This window comes from Drosophila navojoa, chromosome 2, assembly GCF_054131105.1.
Source record: "Drosophila navojoa isolate 15081-1374.11 chromosome 2, UAZ_NAV_1.0, whole genome shotgun sequence".
Classification (NCBI taxonomy): Eukaryota; Metazoa; Arthropoda; class Insecta; order Diptera; family Drosophilidae; genus Drosophila; species Drosophila navojoa.
Genome location: NC_142890.1, coordinates 7,519,249 through 7,531,567, shown reverse-complemented (window position 1 = coordinate 7,531,567; position 12,319 = coordinate 7,519,249). Strand labels below are relative to the sequence as shown.

General features: G+C 35.9%; 1 protein-coding gene and 1 long non-coding RNA gene across 2 annotated transcripts; one reads left to right on the top strand and one right to left on the bottom strand.

Annotated features, from left to right (window-relative positions):
• Positions 1 to 479: 479 nt before the first annotated feature.
• LOC149092095 (uncharacterized) lies at positions 480 to 3,063 on the bottom strand. Its single transcript, XR_016196139.1, has 3 exons — positions 2,516 to 3,063; positions 1,558 to 1,801; positions 480 to 1,440 (listed from the first exon to the last, which is right to left on the bottom strand). It is a non-coding gene; the product is annotated as an uncharacterized LOC149092095 (long non-coding RNA).
• A 500-nt stretch (positions 3,064 to 3,563) lies between these two features.
• Positions 3,564 to 4,263, top strand: LOC149092094 (uncharacterized). The gene is made up of 2 exons (XM_089256673.1): positions 3,564 to 4,010; positions 4,078 to 4,263. The coding sequence occupies exons 1-2, from the start codon at positions 3,564 to 3,566 to the stop codon at positions 4,261 to 4,263; spliced, it is 633 nt and encodes a 210-aa protein (XP_089112799.1).
• The last annotated feature ends 8,056 nt before the right edge of the window (positions 4,264 to 12,319 follow it).

Sequence of the window (12,319 nt, the reverse complement as noted above, 5' to 3'; positions counted from 1 at the left end):
GTTTGTTTGTATGTGTGTTTGTGGGTGGCGTCAGCTACGCGCAGCCGATTTGAGCAGCGCTGCAGACGTCGACGCTAACGTCGCCAAAGCGACTCTTCATCGCATTGGGAGCACTCAAAGGATTCGCATATGCGCACTTCGCGCATCCATTGAGAATGTGAGAAATACTCGTTGGCAAAAATAATGATTCGTTGGTTGGCTTGCCAGTCGATGCCATCGAGCACTGCTTGCCTCATATGTTTATAAATTTAAATATATTTTATACTATATTTTTACTTCTACTATTACTACTTGGATATTTATAAACTATACACTTTTAGCTATTTATTTATTTATTTTATTTATTTATTTGTTTCAAAATTTTTATTTGTTCAACATTTTTTTAACTTTAAGAGTACAGGACACATTGTCCTTTTCAACTTAAATATATATATATTTTTTATTAAAATTAAATTAATTAAATTAATTAATGAGCCGAACCCCATACCGAGCTATGGGGATTTACTTAAATATAATTATATTTTTATAATATGGAAATTGTCTCTTTAGAGTTTAACATACATATGGGGAAAAATGTATATAAAAACCCCTTAAAAAAAACTTAACTTGACTTAAAACTAGAACAGAAATTAAACTTATTTCTACTATGTATCTAAGATAATATTATTAATGTGTGGGTAAATGAAACCTGAACATCTATTTATGAAATTCGAATGCAGTTCTCTATTCTAAAATGAACTAATAGAACACTTGACATTAAGAAATTGTATAAGATTATTCCACAGGTATTTGCACGGCTATAGCCCCAGTGTCTATGTCTGCTATTAAAGTCCCCTCCCAGTAAGGAGTTACCAGGGAGTGTGATTAAGATACGAGTATCATTGAAGAAGATTTGTTTTTAAGGAGGATCTGTTTGACCTCCAGGGTAATAACAACTATAGATGGCTGTGCAGATTCCTGCGTTGTTGGCGGATAGATTTTTTAATAATTATAGCTACCCCCCGCCTCTTCTACCATTTCTGTAGTATCTGTAACAATAGTAATAGTAATTGATCTGCCTCAGCTTTGCAGTTTCTTAAGTTTCTTATAAGATCAAGAGTTAGGGTTTTGATCTCATCTATAGAGAAGAGCTCTTCATTAGCATTGGGCGTCGCTTAACTACATGGTATTACTCACTTGGAGCTTGAATGTATATTTGATTGGTTAAGTGTATTTGGAAAAATATTAATGATATCTAGCTATGGGTGCTTATTAGTATAATTTGGTTTTGGTCTTATATGGCTGTTCTGACATTTAGTTCTTAAGCTAATATAGTTCATACTACTAGTGCAGCTGCTGTCGTTTGATTTGTGTGGTCCGTTACAGTTGGCACATTTCACAGAAGATCCTTCTGGGCATTATGCACAGATTCCTCAGAGTCTGTGGTCTGCTTAAGCCAGACTACAAAACGGTTAATATCTAGCTAATTAAATCACATTTATGCTCGTATGATTTGCTTATATCTAAATACATAGGTGGTCTGATATAGATACAAATACAGATACAGATCTGACTTACCCTCTCTATCGAAGGCGACTTGGGGCATTTGCTGATTTTGCTATCCATTTCAGTATATAGCCGAGATGATGGTCCTGTTATGATGATCCGATCGTTGACAATGCGACACCGAAAGCTCTTGCTTCTCCAATCTGAAAACACAATTTAGTTTAATACGAGCAGATGAGGAATTTTACACATCTTATTTGTAATATCCTTTCGTAATGTCCTTTCGAATGTAGTATTGTTGCAAGGCCAAGTGTAGCTTAAACGATAAATATAATTATATAAATACATTTATTTTGCAATATAACAATAATAACTATGTTTAAAACAATGTTGAGCAGGACAACTTAACTTAGCCTAGCCGTTACCAAGTCTACCTGAAAGCCTGGAATTTCTTGTCCACGAGACTTACTCGTGGTTTTCAAAGAGTTCAAGTCGACAATTGAATTATAAAAAAATTTTGTGCTTTGCATATTCTGGGAGCACTGTTCCACGGTTGTAATTCCACCCTTCAAGATCGATAGTTTTATCTATAGTCACGATCGTTTTTTCTGAGCAACTGTGTGTGTTTCACAGCCTCAGGTGAACCTGGCTAATTTTACAAAACTATAAAGCTAATTTTATAAAAAAAAAAAATTTGTTTGTCTCAGACGTTAATTTGTGTAAATTATTCATATTTATTTTATTTATTATTTATCATTTGTGCGAGGGCATATTCATTGTAACCAAAACTGTGCAATAGAACGCGTTTGGTGACACTAAAACTTATAAGCAATATGATTCACACGTCGATACTCAAAGGAAAATTTAAACGTTTGCCAGGCCAGCTAGTATAATATAAATTGTAGACATTTATTGTGAAACTCGTCATAGTTTAAAATTAAGATGAAATCGTTAAATTGACTTTTAATTTACTCAATAAATATAAAATCCTACATGTACATATGCATGCAAGTGTTATGCTTATACATACGTGTATGTATGTATGCAAGTGTTTTTGCATATGTGTATTCAAGATGGGCAAAATGATTGCAATATCAGCTCTCCCGAAATGAGTTCAGTTCTTATAAAATTGTGGATTAAGTGTAGCCTTCGCTAATATACCCAAGTCAAAGTCAATGAGCGACTAAGTTTTTTAAATGAAACTGAGGCATATTATAGCTAAATGACATATCAAAACTGTACATATGTACAGGTAATGGTAATAATAGATTATAGCAATCACTTGCCATTGATAAGCCCGTCGACGACTTTCGCCGCCAATATAGCGCCTTTCTCGGGCGATTTCTCGTTCTTCGACAGATAATTGATTCGCGATATTCCGTTGCCTAATTGCATCATGGGTCCGCCGGGAAAGATAAGATCTTCTAGGACGCGGCATTTTTATTAATAGTAATACTGAATATGCCCTCGCACAAAACCACATAAAACAATCGAGAAATATAACTATAAATAAGTTACACAAATTTATGTTTGAGACAAACAAATACCTGAACTTTCGAGATATTTAGCTTCTGTATGCACACGTATTGTTTATTTACTTCTATACTATTGTATAATATGAGAGCAGGACCGAGAACTGTCACTGTTATCAAGCCTACTGGGTATCAATGGAAATTTGAATTTTTAGGGAAAAAACCGCGTTTTTCAAGTATTCATCAAATTTTTTCAGTACCCCGCGAACCAGTAGGTGGACTGGGGCTATGTTATTAACAGAGTGCTGTTAATTGTATAACATTATAATAAAATAAGGAAGAATATAAAATAAAACATAACGGATTTTCTCTCGAGAATTTTGTTGTTGTGAGAGACATCTCATATGATGATAATGAAATCAAAACAAAAACTTAGAAGTTGCGTGCAATAGGCAAAGTGAAAAATGTAAAAGAAAATTAGTGTAAAGGGGGCGCTATCATTCCGCCCTGAGCTTGTTGGTAACATTTAGTATATAAGTTGAATATTATGTCCCAATCTCATTAATCATCTTACAAATTTTATTTATTTTGGAATCAGTTGTTACTATGGACTTCTATCTGCTGATAGTAATACTCATAGGGTTTTTGGTTTGTGAAGCGGATTCTAATACAATTTGCGGCTGCTTGGTCGACGCTGAAAACTGGGAAAGCAATTGCTCGAATCAGACAAGTGCTGATTTCAAATGTCTATCGGAATCGAAGCTGAACATCTTAATACTACAAAACAACAAATATGGCTACCCACCGAGAGAACTGTTGCAGCACGATTTCAGCAACTTGACATACATAGACCTTTCATATAATAAAATAACTGAAACGCCAGACGACTGGGTCACGCACTTTCCCAGGCTATCGACAATCAACCTGAACTACAATCAATTGGCTCATGCACCTGAGCTGGTACGCAAGTATCCAAATATCGATATCCGCGTCAAAGGCAATAAATTCATCTGTGATTGCAAATATTTGAAGGAGACCCTTGATATCACAAATGTACATAAGTATTATATAAAACTTTTTTTAATTTACCTAATTTGTGTTATTTCTACTTTCTTTACAGGAAGGAGGTCAGGTAATAATGTGCACCAATAAAGAATTAACGAAACCAACATCATACTACGAGTACTGTTCAAAACGCAATCTTCAAAGTGATAATACTGATAATTACTACTGGGTTGTAGGGTTTATAATAATCATAATACTAATATTTATTTTTTTAGTAAAACGTTTTTGCCGTAAATATTAAGTTTTAATTTAATTAATAAAATTCCAATCAAATTTTTTTAAATAATATTATACGGAGAGCATTAAGAGAGCTTAACAGCCTCCAACCTGAAAACATTTGTTTTACAATATGTATATACCAAAACACCAGTGTTGCCAGATTAGCTATTAAATAGCATTTCTAGCTATTTTAAAATCCAAAATTATATATGAATTTTTAAAATGCTATTAGCTATAAATCTAGCTATTTTACAAAAGAATATTTTTAATTTCATTTTAGTATTTAAAGAAACAAATTTTCAACTAAGTCCCAAACTGTACTTAATGATCTGTGCGATTCTACCACCACTACTTTATCGTATACATATACTTACATAGATCATCACTAGTGGTTCATTTACACCATCACCGATTGCGCATTTCTCGGCATTTATTGTGTGAAAGAGTGTATTACAAAATGAAGAAAATCTATAAGCAAAAATTTCATGATTCGGGCACAAAAATCACAGATTTTAAAGATTGTATAAGAAATGACGAGTTGGACAACACGTGGGCATATTACATATACGGCAAATTCAGTGTTTTTGCCAAATTACACGACATTAAAATGCATAAAGAGAATTTAGTTATTTTGCAAGCTATTTTAACAATTTTTTTTAAAACTATTTTCAGCTATTTTTTAAGGCCGATTTTGCTATTTTTAAGTCTCAAAACCTGGCAACACTGCAAAGCACCTGTATATATCAAAATAACGGGATGAGTTATCGATTTTTAGTGATAAACTCGATATGCGGTATGATATCCAGTAGTAGAGACTTGTGCTTTGGAATGTACATACATTTTAACATTATGATCATGTTCTGAAATTTTCATTAAGATTGGACGTCTAGAAATTATATTATTCAACAAATAAATTTTGTCCCGACTCGAGTCTTCTTACTTGTTTTATTTATTTTTACACATTGCAATCAATGTGACCACAAAGGCTTATCTTTAAACAGTTCTTCACAAAGTGTACTAGACAATTTATTTTTTATGGACTAACTTTGTGCGAACCTGATTCTACTTCCATTCGATTAGTTTTAGTTGGTTTGTTGTTTACTGAAAGATCTAATCTAATCGAAACTACACGTCGAAAGTAATCTACTTTGGTAATTGAATGAAATAAACACTAATCTTATCGAACTTGGAATTCTGGTGGTTTTTTAAATTAGATTTGAATTTATGTCTGTCAGTGAACAGCATATGTATATGATTCCAATGTATTATATTTCTGCACAATGTGTTTTATTTGAAATAATGTTTTCAAAATAATAAACTGCTCCCGATATTTTATTATCGATTAAAACCCTTATCGAAAGCCAGTTATTCAATTAAATCTCCTACACCTTTAGAGTTAGGAGCTTCCAAATTTTAAATGTAGATTCATGTGTATTTAATATAATTTCGATTTTTGTTGTAATTTACCACTCCAATCACGTCGATTTCAGAAGATATAAGAGCTAGAAACTTGATTTTTTTTAAATGACCGTATATACAGCGCGGATGTCGAGTTTATCTTTAAAATCGATAACTATTTCCGATATTTAATTATCGATTAAAAACATTATCAATTAAGGCAGATGCCGCTGCAGCTAATTGTGAATGATTTTTAATTTTTTAGAATAGAATATGTAGAATAGAATATGTAGATCATATGCTGAAAGTTTCATTAAATTCGGTTAAGTCAATCGACGTTAAAAAATAACAAAATGATTGGCAGCAGTTTTCCTATACGTGTGCACACATACATTCAAACTTCTTATAGACATTCTTATCACATCAGCAGTTAGTTTCGCTTAGTTCTGCTAGATGGCGCTGCATCAGTGAATCTATTTCAGTTTTGCCACTAAACTTTCAAAGAGTGAAATGGCGTCTTGAATCATGTCGTGATTAGCTGAGTGGCGCTCGATCGAGAAGTTTTCTTGCTTGTTTTTTTTTTTTTTAGCAATTATCATGGAGCAATTATTAATAAAATTGCAGCTCATTGGCACGAGTGTTGCATACTTTTGGGCTCGACCAGCATTCAGTTATACGCTGCGTTGAGCCACCCTAATGCCGGACGATGAGCTTTCAAGCACGCGCAGAAAGCACGGAACAGCAAAAGCTGCCGGAGCTTATTCGAAAGCCCACTCTCCTGGGTTAAGGGGCAATACAAAAGAATGTTGCCCCAGTTTCGGGCATCAGCCCTGACATGTACCACAGATACATATGTGCGAAGAACTCAAAAAGTGGGTCAAGTAAAGCGCGCCTGCCCTTGGCACAACGAATTTGTCCTTGATGCTGGGGCAGCCCATTGAGTTGGGATTATATAGAAATGCAATTCAAATGGCACAAAAAAGCAATACCATAGATTGGGAAGATGGATTTCATTCGAAAATAATTGCAATTTCTCTATTTTAATCTATCGAATAATGCTTCTAACTTGAATATATATAAAATTATTTCCAATACAAAGAAATCTAGATATCAAACTTTAAATTTTAATTATACTCATTCAAGAAAGTGAAATGAGTATATTGGTTTTGTGCAATGTCCGTCTTGCTGTCCATCCGTCCGTCCGTCTGTCCGTATGAACGCAGTTTATTTCAGCGCTATTGAAGCTAGAGAATTGAAATTTGGAATATATACTCGTGTATATCTCGGAAAATGCATTTTCCGATATGCCAGAAATCATATTAGTTGAAGAGCTAGAAAGCTGAAATTTGGAATATAGATCCGCATCGTTCACTCCCCATTGGGGGCGTGGCAAATCGGATAAAACCGTATCTCCTAGAGTTTTTAAGCTAGAACGTTAAAATTTTGCACATGAGCTAATGTTACGATTCTATAAAGATCGATGAAAAAATTATATGCCAACGCCCTTTAGGGGCGTGGCAAATCGGATCTGAAGATATAGTAATTTTTCAAATTTTACTATATTTTGGACACTATTGATGCTAGAGATGCATATAAAATAATTTTTGCCGATCAAATAAAAAAATATATAAATTAAAATGAAAAATTGAAATTAAATAAAAATAAAGAATGATTAACTAAAATTTTAAAAATCAAATCAATAGGAATAATATTAGTTGTAAAACTTTGAAGTTTAAAATTAATTACATTTTGTTTGTTTGTTAATAATTGATTACAGTTTAAAAAAATTAAAAATCAAATAAAATAATAATAATATAATAATTTTTAGCAATAATTGTAGAGTTTTATTGCCTATTTGTTAAAATAGGGTCTGCTCGGAGCCTATTTACTGAGATACATGCACACAAACACACGTATGCATGCACACACAGACACATGCATACAATATGTACGTAATTTTGTGCAGAGCGATGGAATGTGGGTCAACATGTTTCCTACTGCTGCAAAATGACCCATTTTGGTTGCAGTGTTGTTGTTGTTGTTATTGTTGCTGTTGCATTAGATAGTTAACATAGCACAGCTCAGAGCTTGGCCCACAAAGCAGGGAATTATGTCCAATAGCTCAGCAAAGTCAATTTTTATGATCGCTATCCCCAAAATGTTTGTTGCATTGTGAGCACATAGACTGAGACACACATATAAATGCACATACACACACACACACACACACACATGTAAATGTCTTGTGCGGAACAATGAAATTGTTTGTTTGGCTTTTACATTATTATTATTATTTTTTTTTTTTGCTGCTTTCTATGAAAAATATTTGACCAAATGTCAACAATGCTCATGTATGTATGTGTATGCCATTTGGTGATCGGTGAAATTAGTTTGTTAGCCATGTCAAGTCTCAGGTGAATCGCAGCGTGGCCAACCGGTTGTCAAAATGCTGCAACATTAATTTTATATCTGAAACTGGCAACTGGGCGTCTTTTTCTTGCCACAATCCGACACGAATTGCACTTGGCTTCCATGTATACACACACACACACATATATATATATATATGTATATATTGTATTAGCGCTCATCTTTGTCTAGAATTTATGCTTCCTGGCGCTGACATGTGCACATCAATCATTGCAAGTCGCAGCCACGTTTGCTAACTTGATTATCATCTAGCCCCCGCTGTCGCTTGCTCCGCATGCTACAGACAATGGCAACAACATACAGGTAAACATTCTAATAAGCCAGCACGCAACTTGCAACCGTTTTTAATCCCAAATTCAATGCCATCAAACTGACGGCTGAACGCAGCGCCCTGCTTTGACCACTGACAGCTTTGATGGACATCTGAACACACTTTTACATACAGTCAGGTCGCTAAAAAAACTTGACATGCGCCTTGGACAGCTCAGCAATTAGGCTCAATTACATTCATTGCTAACCACATGAAAGATTTATAAAGGTAAATTTGTTATATAGCCATATCTTGGTATTTGGAGAGTCCCTTTCACCTAGTTCAAACTGCTAGCTTGGAATGTGAGTTAATTACTTAGATATACATATATCAAAAAGTACTTCAAATCACAATTTTTCCATATCACACGCCGCTAAGCGCATCACTATTAGAGGAACATCTATATATACAGCTATCTCGATCGAGGCGCCATTGCTGTTTGCAAACAAATAACCAGTATGTAAGAAAAGGATAGCGCGATCATTTGGCTGTGTAAAGATGGCTTCCTGGATACATCTTGTTGATGTCTCTCTTGCTCTTTGAGAGCGAGAACAAGAGTGCGATATCGATGATTTTGCTCTCGTATAAAATGTGCCAGCAATGCAATTGTTAAATTGTTAACGGAATACTTCCAGCTAGTGGAACGGCTCAAATGCTCGGATTAGCGTGAAAGTATACGAAATCTAATTAGAAGACATACATACATATGTATTTATCAGCTGATAAATTATTAGTTTCTTTCACATATCAAAAAGGACAATAATAACAAGGAAATTAACTATGCATGTACATACATGGACCAATAATTATAACTAGTTAATAAAATCACAACTACCTGGTCCAAGCTGAAAGACTGCCTCGTAGGACCAGTTCAGCTTATAAAATACATTTACATACACATACACATATATATATATGTCTATATGTAGATATGTATATAAACTTTGTTAACCACCCAGTGAGTATCCATACACCGACAGCTCATTCCAATCAGAGGAATTGAGGCCGCTGTTAACTAACAGCAGTTCCCGTACTAATTGTCAACTGTGCACTCTTACAATGTTAAACGCTGCTATCGCACAGCACACACACACGCAGACATATACCTCTCTTTAACTCTGTGAGAGCATTAGAGCGAGAAAGCTAATAGTTGATTTGCCCTCTCAGCTGGTTGACCTATTTTCCAGTTTGTTAATATGTCAGAGCGCGAGTCTGTGTGTGTGTATATATGCGCGCTTGATGTTGTCTTACTCGGTCTAACGCTTTGTTTTGGTTTGGGTTTTGCTTTTGCTTTTTGCGTTTCTTTTCGTTTCGTTTGGTTTTGTAACATACAGATTGCACCGGCAGTCGCTGCGCTGCTGCTGCGGCAACTGCTGTTGCTGTTTTTTGTTGTTGTCGTTACTGTTGCTGATTTGTTTTCCTTTCGTAACTGCGTATTTGTTGTAATGCTCAACGACAGCGCTGGCAACGCTCTGCTGAATAGCATTTTGTTGTTGTCGTTGCCGTTGCCATTGCTGCGACAGCGACTGCGGAATTTTCACTCAAGAAATGATTAATTGAATGTGCCAGATAGCAGCACATCTTTTCAGTAGGGCGCCATTGCTGGTTACAGGTTGTCCAATATGAATATATTTATCTGAAACTACAAGCACATACATACATATGTATGCGTGTACAGCTGTAAGCCTTAACAAGTGTATAATAAAACTTTGTAAAGATGTTCGGTTCGCCTTAAGCAACTTTGCAGCCTCTGCCTTTGACCCACACCGCGCTAACTACGCAGCGCATTTTTGGGCATCTATCGCAAATGGCGTTTTACAAATGCTTCTGCCTTCAAGTCCACCCCAAAAATATCAACGCAACAACAACATAAATCTATGCGCCTGTACATGAACACATACATACATATGCACATTTGTACATACATTGTACATCCATATTTGTGTGTGTGGAGATATGTATGTATATGTGTCTGAATTTCTGTTGGCCCCCGTAGCGCTGATGGATATCAAGGCGGTGTACGCCCAGAAAACGAAAGCCTCGGCCCCCGGCCCTCAGCCGCGCCCCCGCCTACGTTGCCAGCGGCGGCGTCGCTGTGGTATGCCTACAGAGGTCATTCCAAAGGCAACAACAATGCCAATATAGCTGTAGCTACAGCCCAACATACAGCCAGCATAAAACATAGGCAGCCAAAGAGAGCCCCCAAAATATTCGATACATATACATACATATATACATATATATATATATGTACATTTGTATGTACACATACATATATAGATGTGTGCCTGTGCTTATGCGCGTCCAATATTCACATCAGCAGCAGCAAAGCAACAGCAACAATCACAACATAGCAACATCAACCAACATCAGCAGCAACATAGAGCTGTTGCCGATGTAAACAAAAGCGTAATAACAGCTGTGAGTTGCTGAGAGGCAAAGAGAGCACGATGGCACTCTCGCATACCTAAACAAACACACACATGTACACCAATGAAATACTCTCTTTAACTGTTAAGCTTGTGACGTTGACAGAAAACCGGCCGGCGATTATTAAAGCAATACTCTGTAAAAAAAAACTATTAACATGGCAGCTACACTTAAGAACAGCACTTGAAATTCAATTAATATGCAAATGTATTCAGAACGTAACTTTTAAAAAAAGTTTAGTTTAGTTTATTAATATATTTTTGCAGCTCTACTTGAGTTAACGAGGATAGAAACATTGAATTCAAAATTATTTATTATATATTTGTACGATTAATAATAAATTATGTTTAATTCGAGCATTAAATCTTGGGAGCTGACAGTGATTGTGTGATTCTTGTGATTCTTGTACATCTTATTAGAGTATGAGTAAGTCGAGCAAGGATAAAAGCATTCTCTCATCTGTTATGTTTTGGTTGCTCAACAGCTGTTTTGGCAACATTGTTGCTGCTCTCTCGACAACAGCTGTTATTGTGTTGACAGTGTTTCGCGCGCGTTCTCTGACAGCTAGTCTCTCACTCTTCCTCTCTGTGCACATTCGGTCTGTTGTTGATATCGCACTCGCTCAGATGCGCGCACACTCTCGCAAACATACTTACACTCATACCCATATGAACACCAATACAGAGTTACATATGCGGCGCTCTGTTGACGTTGTGAAAAATGTTGACAAGTGTTTAACTTTTTGTTAACTGCGTAGTTTTTTTTGGGTTGGGGTTGGCAGCTACAAACGACGACGTCGACATTTGCTGTTATGCTGGCGAGCGGACGATGGCGTCATAGATACACATATACAGGCACACACAAATACATATGCCCAGCACTGGCTGTCTGGCCATATTGATAAGCAGACTTCGCTACTGTCTACTTATATCAATTGCCGCTAATAACAGATCAACAAGGAAGCGAAAGACAATTTTAAATGATATATTTACAATATACATATATTAAATATATAAACTATGTGTGTGTGAGTGCATGTATGCGTGGGGATTTAATGCAAGTAGCTTGACACATTAAAATAACAAATTAACAGCTAGTATGGATGCTAACATTTTTCGATAGCCGCAACTGTTAACTCAATTGAGGCCTACATATGTATGTTTGTGTGTGAGTGTGTTTGTATGTGGCGAATGCATTTTCGACGCTTTCAAGAGCATGTTCCTCAAGTGTTTTACGTATTATGCTGCCAGCAGGGGAAAAACTTGCACACACTCAAACAGACTACGCTCACAGGCACACACATAGCCGCATACTCACACACATACACACAGCTGCACTTATGTATGTAGTTTTCCAAGCAGGTACGAACGACAGCATAATATACAACAAACCAAACGGCAACACCAACAGCAACAGAGAAACCAACAGAGAGGGACACAGAGAGAAAGAGCGAGCTCTGTGTGTGTGTGTGTGTGCGTGTATGTGAGTGTTGCTCGCTGCGCGTAACTGT

Coding starts and splice junctions, on each gene's coding strand:
- LOC149092094 (XM_089256673.1), top strand. CDS start 3,564: ATGGACTTCTATCTGCTGATAGTAATACTCATAGGGTTTTTGGTTTGT. Junction 4,011..4,077: donor AGACCCTTGATATCACAAAT/GTACATAAGTAT, acceptor CTTTCTTTACAG/GAAGGAGGTCAGGTAATAAT.